Source organism: Stegastes partitus, unplaced genomic scaffold (genome assembly GCF_000690725.1).
Source record: "Stegastes partitus isolate 25-593 unplaced genomic scaffold, Stegastes_partitus-1.0.2 Scaffold2522, whole genome shotgun sequence".
NCBI classification, from domain to species: Eukaryota; Metazoa; Chordata; class Actinopteri; family Pomacentridae; genus Stegastes; species Stegastes partitus.
The window spans coordinates 6,465-16,454 of NW_007580253.1; the positions used below are offsets into that span (position 1 = coordinate 6,465).

Consider the following 9,990-nt stretch of genomic DNA (forward strand, 5'->3'; position numbering starts at 1 on the left):
ATGGATGGATGGATTCTAAGAGAGAAAAGAGAGAAAAGAAATTTTGCTTTAGATTCTGTCACACACTGAGTATAGTTTGCACCATATTAGCTATTATTAATTGTCAGTGTAAAACAGTAATGTAACAGGAATGTTTCTCGGAAAACAAAAACTTCACAAACCTTCTCAGTGTTTTGGCCACGTTTCTAGTCCAAATAATTAATCATGAAAACAATCAGAATAATCAGTAAATACAACAACAGTTGCAGCCCTGGTTTAGCTGCACGTCATGCAGCTTAACATAAACCTGTCTAAGACTACAAACACAAGCAAACACCTATTACTACTAATGTTTCAGCAAACACGTACACAGGCAGATAAGCACTTTAGCCGGTGCACTTTCTTGTGTATTATTCAGTAACGTATAATAAATGTGAAAAGATCAGTTCTGCACATTGTTCCAAACCAACGCTTGTGCTGCTAGGAACACAATACAGCCCAAGTGTTGAGAGCTACATACTTCCACACGCTGTCTTTGAGTCGGATTTCTGACTCTAGCACCATGCAAAGCTCAGCAGGGTAGAGCTCCAGCGCTGCCAGGACAAGATTTGATTCCTTCTGGACTTGCAGATTAACTAGTCTGGACACACTTGAACATGCACTTTGCTCAGTTGTTTTTCTATGTGGGTGCAACCCAATCACATCCCTGATGTCTTCCAAAACAGAGAGGACGTCTGACCATCACAATATTCATGTTCTATTCTCCCTTCTGCCTCAGTTTTAGCTGAACAACTGTTTAATAATGACCAATAGGCCCCAAACAATGTGAAAACACAACATCTCTGTCCATCATAGCGGTTTCAGGCTTGTTAAATCAGTACGTACCTGTAGAGCAGAAGACTGTTTTTGAGGACTGGTGTTTCTGGTGGAGAAGGTCGCACTCCTCTGGCAGATTTCATCATCACGTTAACTCCACATTCCACAGTGGACGGTAGAGCAGGCAGGTTTGTTATGCCAGGAGGGCAGTTTGGCAATTTTGGGGGTTTGTTAGGTCAGGGAGGAGCTGAAAAACATGTTTTGGGAGGTGATTTTAGAGCTCTCAGTTGTTGTGTTATTAAGGATTTGTCTTTTTGTTGATGTACGAGAAACTAAAATGTGAAGATGATCTAAAATGTAATATACAAAGTTCTGTATCTCTACCTGAAACAGTCGTGGTGATTGTCTGTATGTGTATGCAGCTTTTTCTGAGGTGAATGTTTAAATAGGTGTGTAAACAATTCAGTGAGCAAATATAACCGTGGAGCTGCTGGCAGGCTGCAGTTGTACATAGTGAATGTGTACAAGTGGATGTTGACAACAACAAGTGTGCTCGGCTGAATTCAAGAGAAAACATTCCTAATGTGACTCCTCCTTTGTGTCTTCTCCCTTCAGGGTGGCAGCTCTGGGCCTGGCTGCTGGCGTGCTGCTGGTTCTGCTGCTCTTCTGTCTCTACCGGGTCCTGTGCCCGCGTAACTACGGCCAGAACGGCGTTGCTCACGGACGCCGGCGCCGAGGTGATCTGCCCTGTGACGACTACGGCTACTCGCCGCCGGTCAGCGAGATCTCACCGCTGCTGCTGAGGGGCCACAGTATGGTAAGAACGGGCTCATGTAGGGAATAAAGAAGAAACAGAAAGCAGCTAAATGTGTTGGTATTTATCATAGATAATATTCAATCAGCAGAGCATGATGTTGTGTCCTTACAAAACCAAAACTGAAAATATACAGCCAATGTTTTTAGTGTTTGTCTTTGACACCTTGGTTGAATTTGTCAAAACAGCGAGCACGAGGCAAATCTTTACTGAGACGTCTAAATGACAATTAATTGCCTTCTTACATTTCACCACTGACAAATATCTCCCATATTGTTTTTAGAAATAATTAAACTAATACTGAGTGTGATAAAAACTAAATAAAAGCCAAAACACTTTTAAACAACCAGTCCATCTACGTCCCAACCCTCACCTATGATCACGAGCTTTGGGTCGTGACCGAAAGAACGAGATCGCGGATACAAGCGGCCCAAATGAGCTTCCTCTGCAGGGTGGCTGGGCTCAGCCTTAGAGATAGGGTGAGGAGCTCGGACATCCGGAGGGAGCTCGGAGTAGAGCCGCTGCTCCTGCTCGTCGAAAGGAGCCAGTTGAGGTGGTTTGGACATCTGATGCGGATGCATCCGGAGAGGCTTCCTCTGGAGGTCTTCCAAACACGTCCACCTGGGAGGAGACCTCGGGGCAGACCCAGAACCCGCTGGAGGAATTATAGCTCTCGGCTGGCCTGGGAACGCTTCGGGACCCCCCCAGGAAGAGCTGGAAAGCGTCACCGGGGGGAGGGAAGTCTGGAATGACCTGGTCCGCCTACTGCTCCCACGACCTGACCCCGGATAAGTGGGAAAAAAAGGATGGATGGATGGACTTTAAAACAATAAAACTCATCTGCAAGGAGTTTGCTCCTTGCAGATGAGTTTTCACTCTGAAAACTAACAGAAACGATACTAAATTAAAAAATAAAAAACAAATTCTGAAAAAGAACCGTTCGTGTCTGCAGACTTAGGGTTATGAAGTGCTTTTATTTTTTCCCGAGTGTTGATTTGTATTGTGGAGAAAAAGAATTCACTCGACCGTTGACAAGTGGAAACCTGACAAACGCTGACACCTGCTACTAAATGATTTAATGTTAATGAACTCAGTCGCAAATTTGCACACACTGTAATTATAAAATTGCTCCTTTTGTAATTACTTAGATGTAGGTGTGAGCAGTTCACCAGAGGTGTCAGATTACAGCGTCAGTTTGGAAGATGACAATAACAGCGGGAGTTCTCGCTTTCAATTAGGGACACTTAAATTAAAAACAGCAAACTAGTTGTGACTCCCAACATCGACATTGACGCCTGCACTCAGCCGCGTGACGTCAGAATCACAATGCACCAATAAACAAAGTAATCGTGAAACGTAGGTTGACAATTTCAAGGTGGTGGGAAAAAAATACTGTTGACATTGTAGAATTAGTTTTTATAGGATCGATTCAGTGTTGTTGAAGCTGCTTCCTGCTCTGTCTGTCCTGCAGGACATCGAGTGTTTGGCCAGTGACGGGATGCTGCTGGCGAGCTGTTGCCTGGCCGGACAGATCCGGGTTTGGGATGCACAGACCGGGGACTGCTTGACCGTCATCCCAAACCACGGGTGAGTCAGACATAATCACAGCATTGGTTCCTTTACAAAGACCTGATTATATTTGTAGCTATGGTGTCCTCTACAATTGTCCAGAATTTAGACAATCAGTTTAGCCTCCTGTGCTATGAAGAAGCTGTTTTCTGATTCTTTTAATTTTATTACTGTATCTCATTGCTTCTCAAATCAAATCAAGTTTTTTTTGTCATGTTGCTGTACAAACAACATTAGTACAGGCAAGATGAAAGAGCGTTTCTCCAGGATCCAACAATCCAATAAATGAAAGCAATTAAATAAAGAAGTGTGTGCATATACGGATCAGCAGTTCAGCATTCTGACAGCTTGAGGAATGAAGCTGTTCATCCTTCCATATATCACGTTCTACATATTTAGTTCTGCAACTGTTAAAAAAAAAGATGTAAATCTCAGATAATTCATGCTGATGTCCCATAATGTAGTAAAACATTTTTAGAACAAAGTTTTTTTGAATTGTTGGGGTCAAAATCTGTACTGAGCAGAAAAAAATTGCTAATCTTTGGCTTAAAAACTACCTCAAACATTTCTATACATATTTCTGTGCTGCAGTGTATCGGCTGGCGTATATATAGGTAGCTGCTAGAAGTTAGCATCATCAGTTAGGTCGAGTTATCTCAATAAAGCCTTGTAGCTAACGGAGTTGTGTGTCTCCTCCTCAGGCTGAGGCGGAGCAGCAGCAGTGGTTGCTGGGAGCAGCGTGACGGCTGGGACAGCATGAGCGCGGTCACGGATTCGGAGTGTTTGGGCTCCGAAGGTCGAGACCCCTCCATCAGTGGTGACGGCCTGTCGGAGGACGAAGGCTACCCGCTGAGACGCCGCACCGCGCCCGCCAGGCCGACTCTGTTCAACGACCAGCCCGACCTCACCCCCCTCATTGACACCAACTTCACGTCCCTGCCCCCCTCCCACCTCTCCACCCCACCCAGAGGAGGCTTTGACTTTGGAGGTCTGGTGGAACGCGCCTACATGGAGCACGAGCCCCCGTCGCCGTCTGCCTACCCCTCTCCTTCCTCGGCCTCGTCCTCGCCACCTTCAGCCGCTCACCTCCAGAGAAGACCGAGCTTAGGGGACGCAGTCCCTCCATTAGCACAGGAGAGAGTCTTCACAGCAGGGACACAAGCGACCGCAGACTTTGAAAGCTCGGTCTGGGCCATGGAGCTGAGAGGAAACCTGATAGCTGCTGGGAGGAGCAGCGGCAAACTGGAGGTGTGTAAAATGATACCTGTAATAGAAAATCGACTTCCATATCTCCACACCTCTATTGATTTTTAGGACATCTTCAGACTTTTAAGAATCCAGATTTGAGTCCGATGTGTTGCAGTACGGAAACGTCTAAAACCTGCAGGACAGGAGCTCACGAGGGCCGGAGTTGGAGATCTCTGCACTAGAAGGACTGTATAGAGACGCAGTGTGATACGATGCACAAGATAGTAAATAACATGCTGGAAACTGAAAGTAGCAGCGTTTAGCGAGAGCTAGGAAAGAAGGTTTTGACCTGTTTCCTAAATCATCATCTAAAATGTGCACTCACTGGTAAACGTGTCATATTCATGTAAAATGAATGTCCGCTCATTTTTGGTTCCAGCTGTGGGATGCAGTGGAAGGGTCACTACGCTGCAGTAATGAAGACGGTGTCTCTGGGATCACAGCCCTGGCCTTCCTCAACAACAGGTAGAATACACAGAAAACACACACAGGCTGAACAGTGCTTCCTTTCCTCTCTGCAATGTGACGGTTTTTAGTGCCATTTGTTGTTTTATTTAAGTGCTATTCATGTGTGTAATTTTATTGCTTTAATTGCAGACGTCTGTTACTGTATCATAAAACTGATCCGAGCACAGTGTTTACATGGCGTTCACATCACACGCACACTTCATTAAACGGTGTCAGTCAGCTACTTTCAACTGAGTGAATAATACATTAAGTGCAGTTCGACTCTACAACCTTTACATGAAGAGTAATGTGACGTGGATCACTGCACTTACTGTCAACACTTGGTGGTAAAGGATGATCGTAGTGGGTTCAGAGTTTCTGTGCTTCTCCTCTTCCTCCTCAGAATCGTAGCGGCTCGCCTGAACGGGTCCTTAGATTTCTTCACTGTTGAGATCAATAAGCCTCTGGGTCTGCTGCAGTACAGAGGTGAGGCTCAAAGGGTTTGATCACATCTGTGTTTTCCTGTCAAGTAGTGTTTTTAGTTTGGAGTACAACTCTACATTTTGGTTTCATGATGCTGCATAAATGGTATCCCTGTATGATATGATGAATATTTGACATTTATATTTTTATCGTTTTATGCCTCCGTGCCAGCCACAGCCAAGGCTGAAGGTATTATGATTCTAGGTTGTCCATTCGTCTGTATGTTTAGCCTGATCACAGTTATTTGAGCAGCCCATGATCATTCTACATAGTTGTTAGGACTGTTTCCATTCACCTGTATAAAAAACAACTCGGTGAAACTAACTCAATCACTGTCTCCACGTTGTTTTCCACCATGTGCACCCCCTTCTTCTGATATTTACACATTTTGCTTTAAAGCCAAATGAAAAAAGGAGAGCCCGATAACTGGGAGGAGGCAACTTTTTTTTTTGGTTATGCTGGAAAAAGGTGGTGCTCGAAGGCACTAATATACTAATACCACTAACAGAGGCATTAACAGAATACAATTAGTCTGTTGTTTGTATGATCATGACAGAACTACCATATGTCTGTTTATCCGTTTCATTCTCAAACGTGTTATACTTTTAAATGCCTGGACTGTAGTTTTTCAAATTTGAGGCACACTTTTAGTCGGACTGAAATAACAAAAAGGTGCAATGGGGCTGTTGGTGGATGCATACATTCAAGATGTCAGGTGCACTTAGTTGACTCCCTTAGATACTAAAACACCAAAATATGTTTCACACATCACGACATATAAACCCACACGTTTACATTTTTAAAAAGAAGGAACAGAAAGAAGATGTACTCATGAACGTTCCTGATCATTTCTTTCTCCGCCTCCTCCTCCTCCTCCTGCAGGCCCCCCCGGGCGAAGCAGCATGCCGCCGTCTCCCTGTTACAGCAGCGAGGACGTGATCAGCTGCCAGCTCACGCGCTCGGTGCAGTGCGCTCACCAGAAGCCGATCACGGTGCTGCGAGCGGCCGCCGGCAGGGTCGTCACCGGCAGCCAGGACCACACAGTCCGGGTAAGTTTAGCAGGATTTGTAGGAAGAACTATCACCTGAAGTGAAGTGCAAAAACATTAAAGATGCTCCAACGCCGACATAGGAGTGTTTTTAACGTGGAAACTTAAGAGGATGCAGATTTCCTACCCAGTGGAAAGAAAAGGGTTACAGCAGTAGTCGTATGAGTGATTGCTTGTGTTAAAATGTCATATATGTAGCAGCTGATTTCTCACACAGAGCTGCAGAAAAAGATCAAAAGAACCATGTCACTTAGAAATCCTGTGTCTGTGTGTCGGTCAGGTGTACCGTCTGGAGGACTCGTGCTGCCTCTTCACCCTGCAGGGTCACTCTGGAGGGATCACAGCCATCTACATAGACCAGGTCAGAGACACGCCTTCCTTTAATACACAATCACAGTTGGTTAACCAGGAAATAACTTTAATATAATTAATATGTAGATGTTTTGCAGCATTGATGGTGATAATATTTTGTACTGTACTGATAATAGAGGCTGATATGATGCCGTGAAAAACCTACTCAGTCTAAATGATGTAATTTGTCGTTCCGTTCAGACGATGGTTCTGGCGAGCGGCGGGCAGGACGGCGCCATCTGCCTGTGGGACGTCCTGACAGGAAGCCGTGTCAGCCATGTCTATGGCCACCGCGGTGACGTCACCTCGCTGGTCTGCACCACCTCCTGCGTCATCAGCTCAGGACTGGATGACCTCATCTGTATCTGGGACCGCAGCACCGGGATCAAGCTCTACTCAATACAGCAGGTACTGGACGTGTTTTTGTCTCGTCTGGTTGCTTCTTACCTTTGATCCTTTAAATCAGTGATGCTCAAATATTTATTTAATGCAAACCAGCAAAAACAGAGCAGAACCTTCGCACCAACAGAGCCAGAAACTACTGAGTGAAGCAGCAGACTGTAGCTATAGGTCATTATGGCTGCCTGGAAAATGTATGAACAAGCGTTCCAGTGTATTTGCGTGTTATATTTACATAGGTATGTACCATGTAGGTGCAAAAATAAAGTTACGTATGCAGGCATGTGTGTGCATATGTATGTGTGTTTGTAGGCAGGTATGTACTGTATGCAGACGCACGTGTACATACACAAGTAGCGAACATACACACACAATAAAGATGACGTCTGCAGTCCTGGAGAGGCTGTTGATATTTAGCTACTTATCATATTTCGATAGCTGGCACGTCCCTCTCTGTCCTCCTGCTTCCCTCCCTGTCCTGTGCACAAGCTTGAACGTGAACGCTGATTGTATGAATCCATCTGAGCCACTGTGTTTGATTCCTATCATCCTTCTTACATTTTCTCTTCTCCTCACCAGGAGGTGGGTTGTGGGGCCAGTCTGGGAGTGATCTCAGAGTCTCTGCTGGTGACGGGGGGCCAGGGCTGCGTCTCCTTCTGGGACCTGAACTTTGGCGACCTGCTGCAGACGGTCTACCTGGGCCAGAGCAGCGACGGTCAGGGGGTCCGCCAGCTGCTGGTGTTGGACAACGCTGCCATCGTCTGCGACTTCGGCAGCGAGCTCAGCCTGGTCTACGTGCCGTCAGTGCTGGAGAAACTGGACTGAGGAGCGTCAGCGGACAGAACAGCCGGTTCTCGCTTCGTTTTGTTGTTTCTGACATTCGGTTGAGACGCGATCCTTAGACATAAGGTGTATACGAGGCTATTTTTTATAGCAGTGCGAATTTTCTTTTGTATTTTTTCGAGTCTGGATGTGATGAGGATGCAGCCTGCTGCATTTTAACGGAGCCGTCGTCTTGTCATGAGCGAGGGTCGTGAGGTTCGATAAAGAAAAGCTGGATGTTTCTTACTTAAGGAGAATCGGCCGGTTCCCAGTTTGTGCTTTTTGTGTGCGCGTGTTTTGTGGCTCTGCCCTCTATGCTGCTGACATGGGTGGGGCTTTACTGTGACCCCACCCGCCCAGAGAGGGACATTAAAACGGTCTCCTCGTTTTTAAATATTCCTGCTGTGCCGTTCGCTCGACAGCGAAGTGCAGCGACAGTGAGCTGAACTGAGCAGTTGTTTGTGTGCGTGTTGGAGACTGAATGGGTAATGAATGAATATAGGGCCTTTTTATGGCATAACACTGCTGAGAACAAATATTGATTGGTCGTGTGTGAAGAGTGTGTGAGTGTGTGTGAGGGAGAACTGATGATTACTGTATAAAGTAAACCTCCAGAGGGGGCTGTTTTTATATGTATAAATCTATTATTTATTAGCGATACATTTTGAATAACAGTTTGTTTATGAATGGCTAATCCCAGCTCCTAAACAAGAATATATTAAAGAGGAAACGATGACTTCAATGTAAGGAGGTGTTGGTTTGGCATCGTCGGGCTCGTGGTTGTGAAAGGATTATTTGTGATATGAAGCTGGAGACACGGAAGTGTTTGTGGAGTTGGGGGGCTGCAGGGGAAAGAGGCTCCTCCTTCGTCCCGGCCTCGGCCTCTGACTCTGGGGTTACTGATGCTGTATGAGGGGTCATTCTGCTACACCTTCATCAGGCTACCTCCATTCTCCAAATTGCTTGAACTTTTGGACGACAGACGTTGCTTTTTTTTTGGCCAGCGTCTCGTTTACATTGGCTACCATATTGTCATAAATTGTGCCCTTTGGAGATTTTTTTTTAAAATCACTGTTTACTGTAACTGGCTTAACTTAAACCGTTTTCAATCCAGGATTTTAATTTTTTGGCCACATTTCTGTAATTTGTTTTCTGTGTCACATTGAACATAAGTACATGGAGGCCATCGGCATGTTGTTGGTGCAAAGTTCATCTGGTTATGAGTCATGAAAATATTTCAAACCCTCCCTTTAAAGATCCTGTTTAATGTCCCGATAAACTAATGTTTAATTCTGAAAATCCAGATTATGATCGATCATTTGAAGAATCGAACACTCTGTTTTAAATCCACCTGAGATTCATAGCTCACATTAATGATTGATAAAATGATTAGTTCAGAGTTAAAGTCAGGTTTTCCTAAAAACATTGATGTCATTGATAAAGACATATGAGCTGTTCTGGTGCAGTTAATGGGATGTTGGTAAGTTTCAGTGAGGTACTTATCCTTTGGCAGATTTTTTCTATTTTATATTTTCACCAGGTTATCTTCAGACACCAGCAGAGAGCTGAAAAGGTTACAACGCTCTCTTCAAAACCACCAGACTTCATTGACAAAAATAGCAATTTTACCTCTCAGAATGTGGGAGCTGCTGATGCTTTAACACAGCTAACTATAATAAAAATGACCATTTTTGTCAATGGAGTCTGGTGGCTTTGAAGAGGGCTGAGGAGGAGCTGTCTGATGGTAAAGTGGGGAAAATAATCTAAATATAGCAAAATACAACATCACCCCCTGAAGACTCTGCTGTTTTCTTGACATTCCTTTTGATCGTCCAGTTGTAGTTCACTGTGTGTTTAGGAAAATATTCTGCAGATGCTCCAGACAGGAGAGATGTTACATGATGTATTATTGCTCATTATTCACTTTAAAAGGTCGACGCCCGGCTCTATCCAGCTGTGAGCAGCTGCAGCGCCGCCCGCTGGGACGGCGAAGCTGTGGCTGGATGTTTGGTCG

The 9,990-nt window shown here is 45.0% G+C and overlaps 1 protein-coding gene across 1 annotated transcript in view; it reads left to right on the forward strand.

Annotated features, from left to right (window-relative positions):
- scap (SREBF chaperone) overlaps positions 1-9,279 on the forward strand; it is a 15,681-nt gene extending 6,402 nt beyond the window's left edge. The window contains exons 4-12 of the mRNA XM_008305488.1: positions 1,411-1,612; positions 3,081-3,196; positions 3,880-4,426; positions 4,806-4,891; positions 5,277-5,359; positions 6,239-6,405; positions 6,685-6,765; positions 6,957-7,163; positions 7,734-9,279. Of these exons, the coding sequence (XP_008303710.1) occupies positions 1,411-1,612; positions 3,081-3,196; positions 3,880-4,426; positions 4,806-4,891; positions 5,277-5,359; positions 6,239-6,405; positions 6,685-6,765; positions 6,957-7,163; positions 7,734-7,979 (1,735 nt within the window). The 3' untranslated portion in view covers positions 7,980-9,279. The remainder of the gene's footprint in view (positions 1-1,410; positions 1,613-3,080; positions 3,197-3,879; positions 4,427-4,805; positions 4,892-5,276; positions 5,360-6,238; positions 6,406-6,684; positions 6,766-6,956; positions 7,164-7,733) is intronic.
- The last annotated feature ends 711 nt before the right edge of the window (positions 9,280-9,990 follow it).